This window comes from Cherax quadricarinatus, chromosome 41 (assembly GCF_038502225.1).
Source record: "Cherax quadricarinatus isolate ZL_2023a chromosome 41, ASM3850222v1, whole genome shotgun sequence".
Taxonomy (NCBI): domain Eukaryota; kingdom Metazoa; phylum Arthropoda; class Malacostraca; order Decapoda; family Parastacidae; genus Cherax; species Cherax quadricarinatus.
The window spans coordinates 8,215,881-8,241,354 of NC_091332.1; the positions used below are offsets into that span (position 1 = coordinate 8,215,881).

Here is a 25,474-nt window from a genome sequence, read left to right on the forward strand (position 1 = left end):
AACAGGTAACACTTATGGTATAATTTTAAGTCTTATAAAGGCCCAAGGGCTACATACATTTATTTAATATAACCTAAAGTAGGTTATTTTTATTCATATACGCTCCAATTTGGTATTCCTAACAAGTGAAATTGCGAAATAGTAAAAAATTCTTGAACTTTTTGTTACTACATCAGAGTGTTTACAATTGTTGGAACACGAGGCTGGCAGTGGGCGCGATGATGTATTTTGCTGACATATTTCACTAGCTGAGCCTTTGACAGCACTCTCTGAAGCTTATATGTACATACACGTGAGGAGCCTCACACGTATTCAGCGAGGGATCACACTGGGAAGGTTGAATTACCACAAACAGTAGATGAGTGAAGGAGAATACTCCAGTCCAAGCTGTGGTGAGGAGGTCACTACCTGCTGTCCCTCCTGCTGCTGCTGCTCCTCCTGCTTACAGCAGGCAAGTGAGAACGTCCAGGGCTGTACCTGACTTGTTAGAAGCACTCCACTCTTGATGTTTTCTAGATATGTCTCCCTGTTGTTAGGTAATATGTTAAACATGTGAATCAAACAGGTGCTCTACAAGAACCCTAATGGAAATAAATGATGACCTAGATTTATTATTATTATTAGTAACTCAAAAGGTTAGTAACCCAGGATAACCGAATAGTCAAGTTCGTTGGGGTCCTTTAATACTCCACCCCCCCCCCTCAGGATGCAACCCACAATAGTTGACTAACATCCAGTACCTACTTACTGCTAGGTGATCAGGGACATCATGTATAAGGAATATTGCCCGTTTCCACTCATGCTGAGAGTGATCTCCGGTCCCTCAGTGTGAGGGATGAGAATGCTACTACTTTAGCTATGAGCACTTTAGGTACTGGACAGGTGCCTAAAGTCAGTACCTGACCAGCCGGGTTGTGGTTCGTATGTTGGATTGCGTGCGGCTAGCAGTAGCAGCCTGGTTGATCAGGCCCTGGTTCACCATGAGGCCTGGTCACAGACCGGGCATTGAACCCCAGAACTCTCTCCAGGTATACTCGAACCCTAATATTAAAACTTACTAAGCTTAAAGTTACAACTTTTGCTTTCAGTCATGGTACAGCATTTGATTTTGTTGCAAAGTTTAAATAAAATAAAAAACAGGACACAACAAGCATTGTTTGACTTGAAAAAACTAATTGTGTGTACACACACACACACACACACACACACACACACACACACACACACACACACAGCGAAGAGGCGGGGCCAGGAGCTGTGACTCGACCCCTGCAACCACAAATAGGTGAGTACAAATAGGTGAGTACACACACACACACACACACACACACACACACACACACACACACACACACACACACACACACACACACACACACACACACACACACACACACACACACACACACACACACACACACACACACACACACACACACACACACACACACACACACACACACACACACACAAAACCGAGGAAGAAGTGAAGAGGCTTCTGAGTGAGCTAGATACCTCAAAGGCAATGGGGCCAGATAACATCTCCCTATGGGTATTGAGAGAGGGAGCAGAGGCGCTATGTGTACCCCTAACAACAATATTCAATACATCTATCGAAACAGGGAGATTGCCTGAGGCATGGAAGACAGCAAATGTAGTCCCAATCTTTAAAAAAGGAGACAGACATGAAGCATTAAACTACAGACCAGTGTCACTGACATGTATAGTATGCAAAATCATGGAGAAGATTATCAGGAGAAGAGTGGTGGAACACCTAGAAAGGAATGATCTCATCAACAGCAGCCAACATGGTTTCAGGGACGGGAAATCCTGTGTCACAAACCTACTGGAGTTCTATGACATGGTGACAGCAGTAAGACAAGAGAGAGAGGGGTGGGTGGATTGCATTTTCTTGGACTGCAAGAAGGCGTTTGACACAGTTCCACACAAGAGATTGGTGCAAAAACTGGAGGACCAAGCAGGGATAACAGGGAAGGCACTTCAATGGATCAGGGAATACTTGTCAGGAAGACAGCAGCGAGTCATGGTACATGGCGAGGTGTCAGAGTGGGCACCTGTGACCAGCGGGGTCCCGCAGGGGTCAGTCCTAGGACCAGTGCTGTTTCTGGTATTTGTGAACGACATGACGGAAGGAATAGACTCTGAGGTGTCCCTGTTTGCAGATGACGTGAAGTTGATGAGAAGAATTCACTCGATCGAAGACCAGGCAGAACTACAAAGGGATCTGGACAGGCTGCAGACCTGGTCCAGCAATTGGCTCCTGGAGTTCAATCCCACCAAGTGCAAAGTCATGAAGATTGGGGAAGGGCAAAGAAGGCCGCAGACGGAGTACAGTCTAGGGGGTCAGAGACTACAAACCTCACTCAAGGAAAAAGATCTTGGGGTGAGTATAACACCAGGCACATCTCCTGAAGCGCACATCAACCAAATAACTGCTGCAGCATATGGGCGCCTAGCAAACCTCAGAACAGCATTCCGACATCTTAATAAGGAATCATTCAGGACCCTGTACACCGTGTATGTTAGGCCCATATTGGAGTATGCGGCACCAGTTTGGAACCCACACCTAGCCAAGCACGTGAAGAAACTAGAGAAAGTGCAAAGGTTTGCAACAAGACTAGTCCCAGAGCTAAGAGGTATGTCCTACGAGGAGAGGTTAAGGGAAATCAACCTGACGACACTGGAGGACAGGAGAGATAGGGGGGACATGATAACGACATACAAAATACTGAGAGGAATTGACAAGGTGGACAAAGACAGGATGTTCCAGAGATTGGACACAGTAACAAGGGGACACAGTTGGAAGCTGAAGACACAGATGAATCACAGGGATGTTAGGAAGTATTTCTTCAGCCACAGAGTAGTCAGTAAGTGGAATAGTTTGGGAAGCGATGTAGTGGAGGCAGGATCCATACATAGCTTTAAGCAGAGGTATGATAAAGCTCACGGCTCAGGGAGAGTGACCTAGTAGCGATCAGTGAAGAGGCGGGGCCAGGAGCTCGGACTCGACCCCCGCAACCTCAACTAGGTGAGTACAACCTCAACTAGGTGAGTACACATACACATACATAATCAGTGCTTTTCTTGGCTCAGTTAATAGCAGCTTCAGCTTGGATACTGTACGACTGTTGTCCGCTCCTCAGCACGAGTGGAAATGGGCATATTAATTGGTAGATGGCTCTATAATTTCCTAACAAATAGAACACAAATAGTAGTAGTAAACAGAGTAAAGTCTGAGGCGGCTATGGTGAAAAGTTCTGTTCTGCTCTCTTCCTGTTCCTAATCCTCATATTTGACATAAACAGGGATGTAAGCCACAGCACTGTGTCTTCCTTTGCAGATGACACCCGAATTTGCATGAGTGTCCTCCATTGAAGACACCACAAGACTCCAGGCGGACATCAACCAAATCTTTAAATGGGCTGCAGAAAACAATATGAAGTTCAATGATGAGAAATTTCAATTACTCCGATATGGAAAACGTGAGGAAATTAAAACTGTATCGGAGTATAAAACAAATTCCAGCCACATGATAGAGCAAAAAACTAATGTAAAAGACCTGGGAGTGATCATGTCAGAGGATTTCACTTTCAATGACCATAACATTGTATCAATCACATCTGCTAGAAAAATGACAGGATGGATAATGAAAACCTAAACTAGGGATGCCAAGCCCATGATGACACTCTTCAGGTCACTAGTTCTATCTAGGCTGGAATATTGCTGCACAGTAACAGCACCTTTCAAGGCAGGTGAAATTGCTGTTCTAGAAAATGTACAGAGAACCTTCACAGTGCGCATAACTGAGATAAAACACCTCAATTACTGGGAGCGCTTGAAGTTCCTGAACCTCTACTCCCTGGAATGCAGGCAGGAGAGATACATGATTATATACACCTGGAAAATCAGGGGTGCCACTATCACGTTAAGAGACAACACAATAAGTATCAGGGGCCCAAGACTGTTCAACTGCCTCCCAGCATACATTAGGGGAATTACCAATAGACCCCTGGCTGTCTTCAAGAAGGCACTGGACAGGCACCTAAAGTCAGTACTTGACCAGCCGGGCTGTGGTTTGTACATCGGGTTGCGTGCGACCAACAGTAATGGCCTGTTTGATCAAGCCCTGATCCACCATGAGGCCTGGTCACAGACCAGGCCACAGGGGTGTTGACCCCGAAACCCTCTCCAGGTATACCTGATGCCCCTGTTCACCTGGTGGTAAGTAGGTACCTGGGTAATAGGCAACTGGTGTGGGTTGCATCGTGGTAGAGAAGATTAAAGGACCCCAGTGGAAATACTGCAGAGCCCTTGATGACAACCTGACTTACTGGGTTAGGCTGGGTGGCTACTAATCCCCTTGGTTAACAATCCAAACAAAATCATCATCTTCCAGCTAAATAAGATCTTGAAAAGTGGTTGGCTATGAAGCCCCACATATGTTAAACTATGTATGATAATTTTACTTATGTGTGCCTGTACCTAAATAAACTTGCTTGCTTATGAGAGTACAGTACATGTGTGTAATTCTGCTTATCTGCACAGATACTAAAGCTTGAGCATTAATAGTTCAGATTATTTGTATTGTGTACACTGGTGAATGTACATACACGCACATGAACTCTTGAGTCCACCTTACAGATACGGACACAAATAAATATGTAGGAAAAGATCAGATTGTTTCTAACTTATCTTGTATTTTCAGCATAAATTACAAGGTGATAGTAAATTATTACTATGGAAGTAGACTGGGTCTATCACATGAGACGGGAAATGCAAGAGATTCTTCCAGGACTTTTTCTTGGCCCCTATAGTGCAGCTACTAAATCCAAGGTAAAATTGCTCAATAAATTATGGTATAGATATACAAATACAATATAAGATACAATGATAGAATGTTTGTACAGAGGTGAATGCAGAAAGTCTCTTAATATACAGAGCATTTCGGACAAACTTGAGACTAACTTAAGATATGGATAAATGAAGTGTAATGAACACTTGTCAGTGCTCAATAATAGCCCACATGGAAACAGAAACTAGGAAGATTAATTGTTTTTTACATATCAATTTCCTTCTGGGATCCTCTTCAGCAGATACGAAAGTGAAAGGAGAACATGATCACATAGGGAAGGTTGCACCTTTCCTCGTACAAGGGAGTAGTGTGTGGGGGAGACATGTACAGGACCTGTCATCTCACCCACTCACTACTTGACATGCTCCCCTATGTGCCACTCCCTTGTATGGGGAGAGATGCAGCCTTCCTTATATATTCATGTTCTCCTTTCAGTTTTGCATCTGCTGAAGAGGATCCCAGAAGGGGATCAAAATGTACAGACCAATTAATCTTTTGAGCTTCTGTCTCCATTTTTTTTTTTCAACACTGCTCGTCTCCCACCGAGGCAGGGTGACCCAAAAATGAAAAACACACTCACCATCAGTCATATATAATCACTGTCTTTGCAGAGGCTTACAGATATGACAGTTCAGATATCACTCCAAACACCAAATATCCCAAACTCCTCCTTTGAAGTGTAGGCATTGTACTTCCCACCTCCTGGACTAAAGTCTGGCTAACTGGTTATTATGGAGCAAATACAATATACATATATAGGATTTGCTTTTTAAATATTTAATTGTTAGTTTATGGCTCTTGTTCACTTTTATCAAAGCCACTGAAAGATATAATTTGATTAATGAATCTCAGCACAGTTGTAGAAAGGGGTCTCATTAAAGGAGATGCCTTGGCACTGGTGAAGGGCTCGTGATCCAAAGAATTGAAATTACACTCTATTTCCTTGGATTGAATCTGATTATTAACTCCCACTCCCTTAGGCACTATATGACCCTTATAGGTTTAGCACTCACTTGAAAATAATAACTTACTAAAGGGAATTCTTGCCTTATGAATTTACTAATCTTTTGCACTTAGGTATTTGAGGCAGTAAACCATGATAAAGAATACAATATTTTGTCCTTGAACTTCACCAAGGCTTTTGAGAGTACCATAGGAAACTTGAAGAAAGCAACTACACATGGTGTAGGTGGAGAAATTATCTCCTGTATCAAGGTATGGCTGACCAGTAGGTGACAGTGTGTGTACATAAGTGGGGAGAAATCAAAATGAGAACCCATTACAAGTGTTGTGCCACAGGGGTCAGTATTAGGACCCTTTTTGTTGACAATCTGCATAAATGACATAGATGAAGGAATAAATAGTGATATATTAAGTTTGCCAATGATACTAAAATAGGCCATCAGATAATTTCTGCTGAGGACATTAGAAAGTTGCAGATGACCTATATAGGTAATGTTGTGGTCGAAGAATTGCAGGTGCAGTTCATTGTGGTTCTAATCCTAGGAAAAAACTATGGCACCTATAAGCTAAATGCTTTAGATCTTAGTCAAACTGAATGCAAAAAAAATTTAGGAGCTCTGGTTAGTAGAAATTTAATGTCAGGATGACAATGCATCAGTGTTTACAATAAAAGAATTCTTGGCTTATCAAGAAATTACAAATAATTCAATCTTATTAAAGTTGTACTTCAATCTTGTATAATTTGGTAGAGCATTATTTAGATTATGTATGTGCTAGAAAAATACACAGAAGGATGACTGAGTTGATTCCATGTATCCGATACTTTTCTTACGAAGATAGGCTGGAAAACAGATAGGTAAAGGGAATATAAATAACATGCTGAAAATATCTAACCAAGACAGGACTTGGAGCAGTGTATTCAAGGTGGACAAATTTAAATTTAGAAAGGACTTTGTCCTCAATTTCTGGATGTTGTTCAGCCATAGATTTTGTCAGTTAAAACCAAATTGTGTTTGATCGGAGTCCATTGAATCAAGGTTTTACTTACGTATTTTATGACAAGAAGAATAAATTACCATATGCACCATATTATGCTATACTGTACAGATCCTCCCCAACTTCCAACCTATGTGACTTACGTCCATCTGCACTTACAACCCAAAAAAATACACTATAAATTAGACAAAATTATTTGTGAATGATACCTACGGGTAAGGAAGGAACATTAGTTTATGGGTAACGAAACTTAGGGGAATAAAGCAAGTTGATAAAAAAAAAAATGAGATAACTGTGACAGAAATTTATGTAGATGTTGTACAAGTATACAGATCTACATGCCATGTTAGCATAATTCTGACATCCATCCATTTCAAGATTCGACCAGTCGGTCGGAACAGAACTTGAATGTAAATTAGGGAGGATCTGTATTAATAAATTAATTCAGTTTCTTTAAAATAAAAAATTCTGGCATTGGCTGTTGCAAAATTGTCAATGATAACATTAAAAATATTGTATAGACAATTTCATGCAAAGTGCTCAAGAGGAAAGTGCTTACATGCTCTTGATTTTTGATGGCTTGAAGGACATTTTTCACCATTGCTAGAAGAGAGAGTGAATGTTTTCATAACAGTTACTGTGCATGCTTCTCATTAGTGACATGCAGATACAGTGGAACCTCTACTTGCTAGTTTAATCCGTTCCATGACCTTGCTCGCAAGTGGATTTGCTTGTTTACAGAGTCAATTTTTCTCATTTAAATTAATTGAAATGCATTTAATCCATTCCAGTGGAATTCTGTACTTCAATAATTTGGCTAATATCAACTTTACTGCTTATTTATCTATCTCACTTGATCTAATATGACATAATAAACAATATAAATAACATAGAAACCTGATATATACTCTAAAATGAATAAAATATGTAATTCATGTAGTGGTATGGGCGGTGTTGGGGGTGGACGACAGTTTGTCTGGAGACCGGACAAAATATTTCTTGAATAATTTCGCTAATATCATCTATACGGCTTATTTATCTATCACAGTTCATCTAACATGACATAACAAACAATATAAATAACATAGAAACCTGACATATACCGTAGAATGAATAAAATATGTCATTATATGTGTGGCGGCGGCAGCCGATGAGTGTTTGGAGACAGGACAAAATACTCCTTGAATATTTCGCTATCATCAACTCTGCGGCTTATTTATCTATCATAGTTCATCTAATATGACATAACAAACAATATAAGTAACATATAAACCTGATATATACTCTAAAATGAATAAAATATGTCATTATATGTGTGGCAGCGGCAACAGCCAACAAGAGTTTGTCTGGAGACAGGACGAAATACTCCATCAACTCTGCGGCTTATTTATCTAGAATGAATAAAATGTCATTATGTAACAGGTGGAGGTGGCCACAACTTATCCCTCTTTGTTGTGGTAAACACTGCCATCTAGTGACAGCCTTTTGAAGCCATCTATTATTATAATTATTATTGTGTAGTACATTATTATTCTATATATATTATTATTATACGTATATTATTATTATATGTATTACTATTATACGTATTATTATTATTATTGTTGTATTATATTATATTATCCCTGGAGATGGGAAGTACAGTGCCTGCACTCTGAAGGAGGGGTGTTAATGTTGCAGTTTAAAAACTGTAGTGTAAAGCACCCTTCTGGCAAGACAGTGAAGGAGTGAATGATGGTGAAAGTTTTTCTTTTTCGGGCCACCCTGCCTTGGTGGGAATCGGCCAGTGTGATAATAAATATAAAAATAATATATATTATTATACTATTATTATTATTATACGTATTATTATTATACATATTATTATTACTATTATTATTATTACAATATAAATAATTTGTAATTTTTATTCACACAAAAAATATAAGATTTACTGTTATGCCTTATTGCAATAATTGTATAAATAATGTCAACCCATTCACGACTGCATATTGGAATGGACAGTGACATCATTTGTTTACTCTTGAACATAGTCAAGAAAATGAGCATTTCTCCCTCGTTGAGCTCAATTTCAAGGTACTTTTCATCATGAAAACAATCAAAATCATATCTATTTCTGTAATATATCTTCCATTCTATCAAATGAGACCAAAAAAAACGAGAATACAACCATAAAAAACCATAGAAAAATACCACTAAGGGGTGGCTAATTGCTGAGAAGTCACCTCCATTATTTATGCTCCGATTTCTTTCATTTTTGGTGTACATTAAGAAGCATCTTTCCATCATACATTGCCCAAGTTTCAATAAGATAGTCCAACAAACAAATGAGATACAATTCCCTAGATCAAGGGCCCATCACCAGCGTCAAGGAACCTCCTTTGAGGTCTCCTCACTTATGGAAATTTTGCTCGCGTGTGGAAACAAAAAAATCAACCCATCGACTGCTCGTATTTGGAAAAACTCACACATGGATGCTCACAAGTAGAGGTTCCACTGTACTGCTTGACACTGAATCACTTTAACCATGGGTATAGGGCTTGAGCAGTTCAAATGCATAATGAAAAACCAAGCACCCTATTTTTCACCCTAAATAGCAGGCAGATTTCCGTTTTCATCAAAATTGGTAGTGATGTCATTTAGTTAATGTATAATTATATTACACATACTTCACCCTGCCTCGGTGGGAAACAGCCGAAGTGTTAAAAAAAATTATACTTCAAGGTGGGAGTTTACCTTGATGTTGAAGGGCTGTTGATTCAAGGAGTTTATGCAGTCATTTCAACCTCTGAACAGACAGTAATATTTCTCTTCCCCTCACATTTCCCAGGCTTTGCATGACCCATATGGGTTTAGCGCTTCCCTGTGAATGATAATAGTACTGTACTGTAATGGTACAATACAGGTTGACCATCACTAATCCAGCATCATCGGGACCTGTAGGGTGCCGGATTAGTAATTTTGCTGGATTACAGAGTGGTTAAGTTAGAATACATTCAACCCAACAGTGATATTTACGCATCAGGGATTTCATTCACTTTACGCCCTATTTTTGGTCCATTCCATTGTTCCAATCTACCAAACTCGTAGGTATTTCGATAGTATTCCTTCTATTCTGTCGATTGAGCACAAGAATCCACCCATTTATCTATTTCAGCTACCCAATAAAGTGGTCAGAAATTGGTAATTTGGCCAATTTTCTCACAAATTTCAAGAGATGCCAATTTTAAAATAGGGTCTAGAATAAACAGTGCAGAAAATAATGTCAACCAATTCATGACTACGTATTAGAAAAGCCAGTTGGACACATATTGGACGGTGACATTATTTGTTTACTCTTGAACATTGGCAAAAATCGAACATTGCCACTACTTCGAATTCAATTTCAAGGTACTTTCCATTGTGAAACCATTGAAAATCATATCTATTTCTGTAATATATCTTCCATTCTATCAAATGAGACCAAAGAAACAAGAACACATCCATAAAAATCATGTGAAAATAAACTGAATATGAAACTGAATATTTTTTATTTGCTTTTTCAGTTCAATACCCTTTTGAATAATGGAATCACACACATCATATGCATCAGACAGAGTATAGAAGCACAGTTGGTTCGAGCTAATTTCCCTGACAAAATAAAGTAAGTAATTATAATAATTGATGAGTATCCTTAATCAGTGTTATGTGTAGTAAGGTAATGTGAGTTAAAATTGTATGATTGAATTACACAATAAGTTAAGAATGTTGAAGTTAAAAAAGGAGGTGCTTAAAGTCCATTTTCATAAAGTGAATTGTGTTTTTCTGTATACAGGTTTCCCAAACTTACGAATAGCTAAGTTACAAGCATCTGCACTTACAGAACATATTTGTAGGAAAAATATGTTTTACTATTGTTGTATATGGTTTACAGTCAAGTTATCTGAGTTGAAAACACCAGGAACATTAATTGTTTGTAAATTTAAACACAAAGAATACAAATTATTTGTAAGGTTAATTTTGTACCAGTGCTTCTAGAGTGACTTTGACAATAATAATAATAATAATAATATCTTTATTTACTACAAGTACATGTACAAGGTATACAGTCCTAGCTGACAACAATGACATACTACTACAGTGGACCCCCGGTTAACGATTTTAATCCGTGCAAGAGGGGTAATTGTTATGCGAAATAATCGTTATGTGAATGAATTTTCCCCATAAGAAATAATGGAAATAAAATTAATCCGTGCAAGACACCCAAAAGTATGAAAAAAAAAATTTTTTACCACATGAAATGTTAATTTTAATACACACAAACTGAAAAAGGCATGCACACTTACATGACACTTACTTTTATTGAAGATCTGGTGATGATTGATGGGATGGGAGGAGGGGAGAGCATTATCTTCTTACTGTTTAGAAGGGGAATCCCCTTCCATTAGGACTTGAGGTAGCAAGTCCTTTTCTGGGGTTACTTCCCTTCTTCTTTTAATGCCACTAGGGCCAGCTTCAGAGTCACTGGACTTCTTTCGCACAAGATATCTGTCCATAGTGGCCTGTACCTCTCGTTCCTTTATGACTTGCCTAAAGTGTTTCACAACATTGTCAGTGTAATAATCACCAGCACGGCTTGCAATAGCTGTGTGAGGGTGATTTTCATCCATGAAGGTTTGCACTTCAAGCCACTTTGCACAGATTTCCTTAATCTTTGTAGTAGGCAACTTCTTCAATTTCTCTCTCCCCTCCTCTGAACCAGTTTCCCCAGGTCTGGCCTCTTGCTCTTGAAGTTGATCTATCAGCTCATCAGTGGTTAGTTCTTCATTGTCCTCCTCCACCAACTCTTCCACATCCTCCCCACTAACCTCCAACCCCAAGGACTTTCCCAATGCCACAATGGATTCCTCAACTGGCATAATCATCTCAGGGTTAGCCTCAAACCCTTCAAAATCCCTTTTGTCTACACATTCTGGCCACAGTTTCTTCCAAGCAGAGTTCAAGGTCCTCTTAGTCACTTCCTCCCAAGCCTTACCTATAAGGTTTACACAATTGAGGATATTAAAGTGATCTCTCCAAAACTCTCTTAGAGTCAGTTGAGTTTCTGAGGTCATTACAAAGCACCTTTCAAACAGAGCTTTTGTGTACAGTTTCTTGAAGTTGGAAATAACCTGCTGGTCTATGGGCTGCAGGAGAGGAGTGGTATTAGGAGGCAAAAACTTCACCTTAATGAAGCTCATGTCCCCATAAAGTCGCTCTGCCACGTCTGTAGGATGACCAGGGGCATTGTCTAACACCAGGAGGCACTTAAGTTCTAATTTCTTTTCAGTTAGGTAATCTTTCACATTGGGGGCAAATGCATGGTGTAACCAGTTATAGAAAAATTCCCTAGTGACCCATACCTTACTGTTTGCCCTCCACAGCACACACAAATTATCCTTGAGGACATTCTTTTGCCTGAACGCTCTGGGAGTTTCAGAGTGATACACTAATAAAGGCTTCACTTTGCAATCACCAGTAGCATTGGCACACATGAGAAGAGTAAACCTGTCTTTCATAGGCTTATGTCCTGGGAGTCCCTTTTCCTCCTGAGTAATGTAGGTCCTGCTTGGCATTTTCTTCCAGAACAGGCCTGTTTCATCACAATTAAACACTTGTTCAGGTTTCAGTCCTTCAGTTTCTATGTACTGTATATAGAAAGTCCCTTGTTATGCTCTGCATTTCGGGCAAATTAGGTCAGTGTCCCAGGATGCGACCCACACCAGTCGACTAACACCCAGGTACCCATTTTACTGATGGGGAACATAGACAACAGGTGGAAAGAAACACGTCCAATGTTTCTAATCTGGCTGGGAATCGAACCCAGGCCCTCGCCGTGTGAAGCGAGAGCGTTAACCACCAGGCCACTCACTTTCTGGCTGCCTGTCCAGAAGAACATACCCCTCTTAACTTTCAGAACCAGTCTACCTGAATTTCTTTGTAAATATTGTATTACTTTTGATACCATATCAGGTGCCTTGAATTCATTCCCCTCTAATATCATTACCACTTACATATTTACCTGGTGAACGTTCAAGCACCCTACCTCGAGGTACTACTTTCTCACCTTTAAAAACTTGAATATGTGAACTATAAATGATAGTAGTAGGTTGGTAGACAGCAACCGCCCAGGGAGGTACTACCGTCCTGCCAAGTGAGTGTAAAACGGCAACCTGTAATTGTTTTACGTGATAGTAGGATTGCTGGTGTCTTTTTTCTGTCTCATAAACATACAAGATTTCAGGTACGTCTTGCTACTTCTACTTACACTTAGGTCACACTACACATACATGTACATGTTTAGTTATACACACTCATCTGAGTTTTCTTTGATTTTACCTTAATAGTTCTTGGACTTACTACTTTTCCTTTTATATCTATGGGGAAGTGGAATAAGAATCTTTCCTCCATAAGCCATGTGTGTTGTAAAAGTCAACTAAAATGCCGGGAACCATGGGCTAGTAACCCCTTTTCCTGTAATAATTACTATAAAGAATAAGAAGAAGAAAATTGTCAAAGTGGGAAGTCTGAATGTGCGTGGATGTTGTGCAAATGATAAGAAAGAGATGATTGTGTATGTTATGAGTGAGAAGAAGCTGGATGTCCTGGCTTTAAATGAAACAAAGATGAAGGGGGTAGGAGAGTTTCAGTGGAGAGGAATAAATGGGATTAGGTCAGGGGTTTCAAATAGAGTTAGAGCTAAAGAAGGAGTAGCAATAATGTTGAAGGATAAGTTATGGCAGGAAAAGAGGGACTATAAATGTATTAATTCAAGGATTATGTGGAGTAAAATAAAGGTTGGATGTGAAAAGTGGGTTATAGTAAGTGTATATGCATCTGGAGAAGAGAGAAGTGTAGAGGAGAGAGAGAAATTTTGGGAAATGTTGAGTGAATGCATGGGGAGTTTTGAACCAAGTGTGAGAGTAATGGTGGTTGGGGATTTCAATGCTAAGTGGGCAAAAATGTTGTGGAAGGAGTAGTAGGTAAATTTGGGGTGCCAGGGGTAAATGAAAATGGGGAGCCTTTAATTGAGCTATGTGTAGAAAGAGGTTTAGTAATAAGTAATACATATTTTATGAAGAAGAGGATAAATAAATATCAAGGTATGATATAGCACATAAGGAAAGTAGTTTGTTAGATTATGTATTGGTGGATAAAAGGTTGATGGGTAGGCTCCAGGATGTACACATTTATAGAGGGGCAACTGACATATTGGATCATTATTTAGTTGTAGCTACAGTTAGAGTAAGAGGTAGATGGGAAAAGAGGAAAATGGCAACAATAAGTAAGAGGGAGGTGAGAGTGTATAAACTAAGGGAGGAGGAAGTTCGGGTGAGATATAAGCAACTATTGGCAGAAAGGTGGACTGGTGCAAGTATGAGCAGTGGGGGGATTGAAGAGGGTTGGAATAGTTTTAAAAATGCAGTATTAGAATGTGGGGCAGAAGTTTGTGGTTATAGGAGGGTGGGTGCAGGAGGAAAGAGGAGTGATTGGTGGAATGACGAAGTGAAGGTTGTGACAAAAGAGAAAAAGTTAGCTTTTGAGAGGCTTTTACAAAGCAGAAGTGTTATAAGAAGAGTAGAGTATATGGGGAGTAAAAGAAAGGTGGAGAGAGTGGTGAGAGAGTGCAAAAGGAGAGCAGATGATAGAGTGGAAGAGGCACTGTCAAGAAATTTTAATGAAACTAAGAAAAAAATTTGGAGTGAGTTAAACAAGTTAAGAAAGCCTAGGGAACAAATGGATTTGTCAGTTAAAAACAGAGTAGGGGAGTTAGTAGATGGGGAGATGGAGGTTTTGGGTAGATGGCGAGAATATTTTGAGGAACTTTTTAATGTCGGCGAAGAACGGGAGGCAGTAATTTCATGCACTGGACAGGGAGGTATACCATCTTTTAGGAGTGAAGAAGAACAGGATGTGAGTGTGGGGGAGGTGCGTGAGGCATTATGTAGAATGAAAGGGAGTAAAGCAGCTGGAACTGACGGGATTATGACAGAAATGCTAAAAGCATGGCGGGATATAGTGTTGGAGTGGTTGGTATTTTTGTTTAATAAATGTATGGTGTGGAGTTAATAAAAGTATTAGTCAGAGGGCTGAAGAGGGGTTGTTGAGGTGGTTTGGTCATTTAGAGAGAATGGATCAAAGTAGAATGACATGGAGAGCATTTAAATCTGTAGGAGAAGGAAGGCGGGGTAGGGGTCGTCCTCAAAAAGGTTGGAAGGAATGGGTAAGGGAGGTTTTGTGGGCGAGGGGCTTGGACTTCCAGCAGGTGTGCATGAGCATGATCGATAGGAGTGAATGGAGACGAATGGTATTTGGGACCTGACGATCTGTTGGAGTGTGAGCAGGGTAATATTTAGTGAAGGGATTCAGGGAAACCGGTTATTTTTATATAGCCGGACTTGAGTCCTAGAAATGGGAAGTACAATGCCTGCAATCTAAAGGAGGGGTTCGGGATATTAGCAGTTTGGAGGGATATGTTGTGTATCTTTATACGTATATGTTTCTAAACTGTTGTGTTCTGAGCACCTCTGCAAAAACAGTGATTGTGTGAGTGAGGTGAAAGTGTTGAATTGTATTTTCTTTTTGGGGATTTTCTTTCTTTTTGGGTCACCCTGCCTCGGTGGGAGACGGCCAACTTGTTAAAAAAAAATGTAATTACTGTATTATATTTAATGAGGCACATTGATTGATCTTGAATTGTTTGCAGGTACTTGATACTTGACATGGCAGACAACTTGACTCAAAACCTCATATCTCATGTATCAGAATGTCGAAGTTTCATTGATGAATGCCTTGCTTCAGGAGGAAAATGTCTTGTTCATGGCAACCTTGGAATTTCCCGCAGTGCTGCAATTGTAGTTGCTTATGTTATGGAGAAGAAGACGCTAACTTATAAGTAAGTTGAATATAAATGTTTTTAACGCTTTCAGGGTCCGTGCCGTAGATCTATGGCCTTACGTTGAGGGTCCAAACCGTAGATCTACGCCATGAACTTGGCTCACTCTGATAAGCTGCGAGCGGTAAATTTGGGCCTAGATATGAGAGAATACATCTATGTGGTATGTGTGCACCACATAAAACAAATCCTGCAACTCACAGTGCATAATGAGAGAAAAAACTGAGATCGTTGTTTTTGACTAAAACAGCGACTTTGCAGTGTTTTTTCGTATGTTTTTTATAGTTGTATATGTGATTTCTTGGTCTCATTTGATAGAATGGAAGATATATTACAGAAACAGAGATAATTTTGATTGGTTTTAGTACTGGAAATGGCTTGAAACTGTGCTCAAAGTAGCGGAAATGTTAAATTTTTGCCGCTGTTCAAGAGTAAACAAATGACCTCACACGTCTAATACACGCCAGCTGGTGGGTCTAATATACGTTCACAAATGTGGTGATATTATTTAAACAATTATTACTATTGCATATCATTAAATTTTCTATTTTTTGGTTTGAATAAAAATTCATTATGTTTAACTGTGAATAAAAAATCAAAATGGAATTCATTTGTAAAGCCTGAAAACATAACTAATGAACAGAGGAAATGTTAGTTTAGTGCCATGAATGCCTACATTGTTTATTCTGGACCCTGTTTTGAAATTGGAGTATTTTGAACTTTGCATTAAATTGGCCAAATTACCAATTTCCGATCACTTTATTTTGTAGTTGAAACAGATGACTTGGCAATTTCTTGTGCTCACTCGATAGAATAGAAGTAATACTAGTGAAATAGTTAAGAATTTGGTTGACTGCAGTAATGTAATTGGCCAAAACTGGGAGTCAAAATCAGCAAAATTGCCGATGCGTAAATATCGCTGACACATCAAAATTCGTGAGAGAATAATTTCGTCAATTTTCCATCAAATTTCGTACTTTTTGTTTTATTACCTTCAGAAAAAGATTCTCTACCATTTCATAAGAAAAAAATAACAAAATTATTTTTTGAAAATTCTTGGACTCTGGTGCACACTTCGAAATTTGGCCTCTGGACCCTGAAAGGGTTAAACCATGAGTAGATCACTGTGCTTGATGTTAATTTAATTTTTTTTTGTGCTGATAATGTGGCCAGTTAATATTTGACACTATAACAAAACCTCTCTCAATTGGTTTATTCTAAAAAGTTGGCTGCTCCTAATTTTCTTTTTATTAACCACATTGTACATTTCTAACCAAGATAGGGTGTCCCAAAAAAGAAACACACACTATTATTCATTCAATACCTTTTTTTTTGCAAAGACCATATGGATATCACAGTTCAGATAACCCTCTGAACTGCAACATCACCATCACCTCCAGAATTCAAGTTTGGCTAACTGGTTTCCCAAAAACCCCTTGTAAAAGTTTACATACAGTCTGATAATGGGATGTGCTTCCTCTCCCCAGATATCTTTCTCCTCCAGTTTACCATATTAGACTTCACCCTTCTAGTGATTTGCCATGAGGATTGAGAGAGCATTTTCCAAAGGCAGGCAGGGAGATGCTACTGGCAATATGCTGCCCCAGTAGGGGCAAGGCATGCATCTGGCAGGAAGGAGTGTTTGGCAGGTGGGGAGGTGTTACTGGTGTTTATTGTTTGTCATTAAATTTTTCTAAGGAATGTACAAATCTTCAGTGTCAGTTAGCAATCAGAAATAATAGCATCCCACTTCTGTGAATAATAATTACATGCACCAAACATTAGTAGATAGGTAGACATGAGCCACCCAGGTACATATGTAGTGCCATCCTGTCATATGAGTGTCAGTCTGAAGCCTATTAATGTTTGCTCTTTGACAGGATTCTTGATCATCTATTTGTCTCATGAGCATGTAAGATGGCAGGCACAAGAAATCTTGTAGACTTCTTTTTATATTCAATATGCATTGCATATAAATGTGAGTATTTTTTAACACCACCCATCTTCCACCAAAGTAGGGTACCCAGAAAAGGAAACTTCTTCTTTTCTTTCAATGTACCAGCCGTATCCCACAGAGGTGGGGTGGCCCAAAAGGAAAAACGAAAGTTTCTCCTTTCAAATTTAGTAATATATACAGGAGAAGGGGTTACTAGCCCCTTACTCCTGGCATTTTAATCGCCTCTTACGACACACATGGAGAAAAGGAAACATTCACCATAATTAATTAAATATCTGTCTTGCCTGCTTCTCATGTGCTACCCCATGGTGTTGTCCTTACCTTTAAGCATCAGGTGACATTTTTATGAATGATCTTTGATAGGGGCCTGAGATGGGTATCTCATATTAAGAAGCTCAAAATGGAAGCTCTGTGGGCACTAGACATTGTCAAGATGCTCTCCCATCATACCTGGGGGCAGATGAGCAGAATATGCTCTGCCTGCTTGCAGCCTTGTGCTGTTCCAGGCTGGAGTATGGCTGCCAGATGTACTCGGCCAGTTCTTCCCTGCTGCACTTGCTAACTCATGTCCATTATCTAGGGCATTGCACAGGTGTATTTGTACTTTCCCTGTTGAGAGCATCTATGTTGACTTTGATGATCTTTTTCTGGATCTCCATGTAAGGAACTAGGCCTATGTTGCCTGTTTCAAATTCAGCATTTACCTGGCAACCCAGCTTATTTTGCAGTCCTTATAGTTGAAAAATGGGGAGCCCTTCTCACTTTGGGAGCCTCCTGTGCTTTTTGTGTTCAGATGCAGGCTGTTCTCCTGTATTGTGGCCTTGCTGTGTCTATGATCAGAGAGGTTGAGTTCTCTCTCTGCCCTCCTTGAATGATGCTTGCAGTATGTTTTTGTAGGCGGTAGATGGGAATTGCTATGTGCTGAGCTCTGTTGATAACCTTGGCTGATTACTTGGAGCATGATTTTGTTCATACTTCAAGGCTAAAGGTCTCTGTTGACAGGTGTAAAGGTAGTGTTGGTCTTTCAGTGATTGCCAAGGAGACTCTTATTATACAGAGATACCAAATCCTCTGTTCACTGTGGAGCTCCACACAATTCTTCCTACCTGCTCTCGTCCTGATAGTTGGCTTAACTGGGTCTCGGTTCACTGTCTACTTTGATTTCTAGTATTCTGTTTACCCTGGCCTGGAATGTTTCTGTTCACCATGTCGTCCAAAAGACCCATGAGTGGTTAGTCTTGTCTCCACACGCAGGACAAGGATGGGGAGTTCTGTTGGTGCTCAGGCCATGTTATTGTCCTGGGAAATGAAATGCTGGAGCAGAGGTTTCTATTTCAAGTGCACTGTTTACCAGACTTTTACCTCAGTAAGTTCAAGGGTCAACATACTTAGATACTGTATGGTAGTGGGAAGTGGCAGGTCAGGTGGGCCCTACAGACAAGAAACAAGTTTTACAGGAGTCAGCAGGACTCCTGCTGCCTTTGTGCAGCTTGTAGGTGATGCTAACTGTGGAGCACATTTTAGCTGTTTGATCATGGCTTAGTCTCTTTGCTTTTGTCATAGTAATTATAATTACCAGGGTGCACCTAGCAATCTCTTGAGAGCTTTCAGGAGAGTCTTTTGACATTGAAATTTTAAAGCAATTTTTAACTGATTTTTATTTAAACTTGTGTGCTAGTATTTACAGCCTCTCCTCACTTAGCGACGTACTCATTTACTTACGGCTCAGACTTACGACCGGCTTTCTGACCAATATGCATACCTAAATAATGTATATTAGAACTGGTTTCCTCTATTCTGTTTATTACAGTATACAGTACACTGCTGTATAAACATTTAAAAATATAGTACAAATGTTATAAATGGTGCAAAGGTGACATTAAAACAATATCAGAGATGGTTGACACAAACCCATTACCATTATAGTGTGCTCCTTGCTTAGCCACAAATTCGCTTACCCACGTGGTCTTAGGAACGCAACTCCGTCATTAAGTGAGGAGAGGCTATATTTTGAATTGTATGTTTTATTAATGCTATCAGTTTTATATCATGTGTTACTTTTATCTTTATTGTTCTTAAGCATATTTTATATACTACAGTATTTTTATTTCTGAGTGTGCTGAACAATCCATGGTCAATGTTCTTAAAGTTCCAAAACTACCTACCTACTTTACCTACCCTCAATTGAACCTCGATTACTAAGAGTGACCTGATTTCCTGGTCACTTCCATGTGAATCATTTCACATGAATCAGGAAGTTTTCAATACTTAAATTGTGGTTTCATTTCAGGGAAGCACTAGAATTTGTGCAAAATAGAAGATATTGTATCAACCCGAATGATGGTTTCAAACAACAGCTAATTGAGTATGAAGCAATTTACAGAGCCCAGCAGACTCTTCTCAATGGTCAGTGTTCTCAAGAAAAAGGAAAACTTAAAAGAAAGCATGATCAGACTATTGATGATTTTGATCAGGATTCTTCAGAACCAATGGAAGCCTTAAGTTGATAAACAGAAATCCCTATATGGGCAAAAAAATTCTTACACAATCAGAATTTGTGATAATTGAAATATTGTGGAACCAGACTGTTTCATTAATGGTCCTTGTAAAGAGTTAGTTTTTGTAAAATTTTATTTTTTTATTTTCTTAAGGCTAGATGAAATATTCCAGTATAGCACAGTACTTTAGTAAGTTTATTACTGAAAGGAAAGTCATGACACTCATTTCTCTTGTTTTGTGGAGGCTTAAGGTTAGAGTCTAGATACTATAGTCTTGAATTCAACTTATTTATTTTTGAATACAGAACTTTTATAAGATTTTTTATACGTACTTGTATAATGTGTAGAAATATAAATAATTGATGTTAATAGTTTATAGCGTAGACAGGCCTTTGCTCATGTTAAATTAAGACATTTATTTCTTCTTTGAGGAAAACACAATGTTTTTGTTGATATGGACTTTGGATAGCAGATTGTTCTTTTATTTTACATTTTAATTCTAAGCATACCTAATAAAGGTAGAATTTTTTTAGTATTTTTACATTTCATAAAAAATGCATACCTGTTGTTGCTTGAAGCAGACAGATTCTGCAGGTAATTAAATCTTTGTTTACATAGAGCACATCTTGATAGAAATATCCCATATTTTACTTAGAAACTTGTTTAGTATTATCCTTCTCTGGTTACATTGTAAGATAGGATACAGTAACACCAGCTTATGTTTGTTTCAATCTTTATTGCATTTCTTTGTCAAAACACATGCTGAAAGCAAGTTTTCTTACTGTCATCTACAGTGGATGGATATGCTTCATTTTCAAGTAATCACTAAATCATGCTTTGTATTTTATTTTGTTACAGTGTACTTAACTGTCTGAATAATATGATGAATCGCCACAAACATTTTGACAAGCTCATGTTCTCAGGGACAGTTCTAGGCTGCTAGGTTCTAGAATGAGAGAGAAGGGGAGAAAGGAGAGAATGTGTGGTTACCTATTTGTGTATACAAATACATTCAGTTAACTATTTCTGCATATACAGTACAGTACAAGTATATGCTCAGTTATCTATTTGTGTATACTATACTTGCAAGTGTATGATCAGATGCCTATTTTCATGTATACATGCAAGTATATTCAGCCACCTATTTATTATGTATACATACAAATGTAGGTTCAGTTACCTCTTATAAACTAGGAGTAAAGCTATGCTTATAGATCCCATCTATAATTGCTGTCATAAATTTTTGAAGATTTTACAAATACCACATAACCTTCTTTTGGAACATAGTTCAGCTATCAACCACACTATTGTCAAAAAATATTTTTTATGTCTTCTTGACTACTTTTTTTAAATTTTAAATTACGACTGTTTGTTCTTCCCTTTGTTGTCCCTTGGAAATGCCCCTTATCTATTTTCCCATGTCTGTTTATGAATTTGTATTTTATTAATATTATTATTATTCCTTATTTAAATATGCTTGCAAACAATGACATTTCTGGTACTTTGATTTTCATTATTTATATTTTTTTGATGGAATTCATTTGTTTCACATCTTTAACTTCTATTTTTTTTTTATTAACACATCGGTCGCTTCCCATCAAGGCAGGGTGGCCCAAAAAAGAAAAACTTTCATCATCATTCACTCCATCACTGTCTTGCCAGAGGCACACTTACACTACAGTTATATAACTGCAACATTAACCCCTCCTTGAGAATGTAGGCACCGTACTTCCCGTCTCCAGGACTCAAGTCTGGCCTGCCGGTTTCCCTGAATCCCTTCATAAATGTTACCCTGCTCACACTTCAACAGCACGTCAAGTCCTAAAAACCATTTGTCTTTATTCGCTCCTATCTAACACACTCACACATGCTTGCTGGAAGTCCAAGCCCCTCGCACACAAAACCTCCTTTACCCCCCTCCCTCCAACCTTTCCTAGGCTGACCCGTACCCCGCCTACAGTGAAATCTCTCAAAACGTGGAGTTACATTCCTGAAAATCAACACCTCCTGCACTACACATGCATATGGAGAAAATAGGGTTGTGTTCTAGAAATTTTAAATTTACTACTAGGTAAAAATTGCTGCTGTACTTACCTTACACTATGTTAGTTATTCCTTGAAGTATTTGAAGAATGGGGAAGATAAAAGTGGACTAACTGGGCTGAGTTGAATGTAGCAAGGTTTATAAGCTGATACACTCAGTACATGTGAACAAACCAAATTTTACCAACGATATAGGAACTCGCCACACCTATTCCCAACAAACATATACCAAAGATGAATGAATTTCATAAAATCATCACAAAGAACAGATATTAATAAAATAATGTGGGAGGCAGCATAAGCTGGGCCTGTCAGCATGTCAACATTGGTAAAAAAAAAAAAAATTAAATTCCTTATCAATTTGTACCAAACATAGAAACCACCACTATACCAGATGATCATATGTTAATAACCAAGAAAAATAAAGTAATACACAAAATACTGTGGGAGATTATCTGGGAGATGTAAAGAGAACTGCCAACTCAGTCTTTGGCTCTAAAATATTGTGAGACAACAGATTATTTTTCTAATTTTTCAGTACATATCTGAATTGTCTGTATAACTTACATATTTTGTATGATCTGTGCATGATGAGCCTATAATGCTTAATGGAAGAGAGAGCAATTAGTGGGTTACACCATGTGCTTTGGCTGAACCAAAGCTAGGGTCACCAGGAAATAGAACACTTTCATCTCCTCACTCAAGATATTACTGTACTGCAATGTTAATATAATAAGAGGCATGAACTGGCAAGAGACTTGTCCATACATCTTCCCTTAATGTATTAGCCTTACCTTGCAAGGTGTGGGGAATAGAATATGCAATGTATTTGGACATTCAGCTGATTTAATGGATGCGCCAGACACTGCTGCTCGGTCAGCAGTACATGACCTACCAATTTCATATAGAGATGTTCCATTTACGGACTATTTTGCTGTAATAGCCACCCACCTTCACACCCTTTGGCAACAACGTTAGTCTACTCTACTCGATAATAAACTTCAGTCTATTAAACCGAGTATAGGTTACTGGCCGTCTTCTTGTCACCAGTGAGATTGGGAGACTACTCTCTCCCGTCTCCGCATTGGCCATACTTGTCTTACTCGTGGATATCTCATGGAGAGGCACCCTGCTCCTCTCTGTGAGAATTGTCAGGTTCCATTATCGGTCAGCCACATTCTGTTAGACTGCCCGCTTTATCAACGAGCACGCAGAATTTACCTCCAACGTCGTCTTCGCTCCGCTGCTCTCTCTTTACCTTCCCTTCTTGCTGATGGACCCACCTTTCATCCGGACTCTCTCATTGACTTTTTGACAACTGACTGACTTCACAAACTTTGATGATACCTTTAGCCCTTTCTACCTCGATCTCTTGCTACCCTCTACCCTGCACTATCCCCTGCCCCGCTGTTTTCTGTAACCTACTGAGCGCCCCTCCCTCCTTCCCTGCTTCCTTTCCTACCCTGCTTCCTTTCCTACCCTGCAGCGCTGTATAGCCCTTGTGGCTTAGCGCTTCTTTTTTATTATAATAATAATAATGGATGCGCTGGCTTTCTCCTTTAAATGCTTATTCCCTTTTTATTATCATCAATTGCCAACATGCTAAGCAATTGTAGAAATACAGCTAGAGTAGATACATCACTATTAAAGGCACAGGAATATGTAATTAGTGTAATGATAATTTATGATACCAGGTTACTAAGTTAAGGGGTTAGTCTAAATAAAGTCATCATCTTCTACTGAACATTTGTGAATTCTTGATATTAATACACTGAATATTCTCTTCAAACTTTTCATGCAGGCATTTTATATAAACTAAGTATTCCTAAGCCTAGGTAGTAGGTTGGTAGACAGCAACTGCCAGGGAGGTACTACTGTCCTGCCAAGTGAGTGTAAAACAAAAGAATGTAATTATTTTACAAGATGGTAGGAATGGTGGTGTCTTTTTTTCTGTCTCATAAACATGCAAGATTTCAGTTAGGTCTTGCTACTTCTACTTACATTAAGGTCACACTACACATGCATGTACAAGCATATATATACAGACCCATCTGGGTTTTCTTTTATTTTTCTTACTAGCTCTTCTTGTTTATTTCCACTTATCTCCATGGGGAAGTGGAACAGAATTCTTCCTACATAAGCCATGAGTGTCGTAAGAGTCGACTAAAATGCCGGGAGCAAGGGACTAGTAACCCTTTCTCCTGTATATTGTTAAATGTAAAAGGAGAAGCTTTTGTTTTCTTTTTGGGCCACCCCGCCTCGGTGGGATACGGCTGGTGCATTGAAAGAAAGAAATATTCCTAAGTTATATAAATTCTGAAAGTCATTAGGCAAGAAAAATACTGTCTAGTGAACATAATTTGCTCTCACTTAGCAAATACAGTCAAAGGTAGAGAACTGGGGGTACCACTCATGGCCCATTGAGCAGATTTAGAAAATCTGTGGATTGTATCACAATAGCCAGATTTGGCATATTTAATTTTTTTGTAGATTTACTGCTTAATATCAAGATTCTTTTGCTCTATGAAATTCTTCAACTGCATTTACACAATTATAGTGTGTGAGGTAGAATTAGAGGGGTTTATTGTAGGTTTTTAAAGGTGCAGACACTGTTATAGACACACATTTCAGTTGTAGCCTAACATACAACTAGCAATGTGTAAAAGCCCACTGTATGCTTTACAATATCACTGCTCTGACATTTCACAGTCCAGGGTGGGAACAAATGTGTCATTCTTCAGGTAAGGCTACAGACAACCCAGACTCATAATAGTTCTCCATAGAGATTGTAGGGAAAGTTACCCATTCTGATAAGGTTTAACTCTTTTAGGGTTTCAGCCATACTAGTACGGCTTACACACCAGGGTTTTTGACGTACTAATACGCCTAAATTCTAGCGCCCTCAAATCTAGTGAGAGAAAGCTGGTAGGCCTACATATGAAAGAATGAGTCTATGTGGTCAGTGTGCGCGGTATAAAAAAAAATCCTGCAGCACACAGTGCGTAATGAGAAAAAAAAAACTTTGACCGTGGTTTTGGATTAAAACAGCGACTTTGCACTGTATTTTCGTATGGTATTTATTGTTGTATTCTAGTTTTCCTGGTCTCATTTTATAGAATGGAAGACATATTACAGAAATTGAGATGATTTTGACTGGTTTTACAAAGAAAAGTACCTTGAAATTGAGCTCAAAGTAGCAGAAATGTTCGATTTTTACCAAAGTTCAAAAG

General features: G+C 38.9%; 2 protein-coding genes across 2 annotated transcripts in view; one reads left to right on the plus strand and one right to left on the minus strand.

The window, feature by feature from the left end:
• Positions 1–449, minus strand: part of LOC128695792 (vitellogenin-like) — a 37,403-nt gene extending 36,954 nt beyond the window's left edge. The window contains exon 1 of the mRNA XM_053786634.2: positions 347–449. The gene's annotated coding sequence lies outside the window, so the exon portion shown is untranslated. The remainder of the gene's footprint in view (positions 1–346) is intronic.
• LOC128695793 (serine/threonine/tyrosine-interacting protein B) lies at positions 188–23,356 on the plus strand. The gene is made up of 5 exons (XM_053786638.2): positions 188–451; positions 4,727–4,854; positions 10,378–10,475; positions 15,558–15,746; positions 19,994–23,356. Exons 2-5 carry the CDS (start codon positions 4,759–4,761, stop codon positions 20,208–20,210), a joined length of 600 nt encoding a protein of 199 aa, XP_053642613.1. The 5' UTR covers positions 188–451; positions 4,727–4,758; the 3' UTR covers positions 20,211–23,356.
• The last annotated feature ends 2,118 nt before the right edge of the window (positions 23,357–25,474 follow it).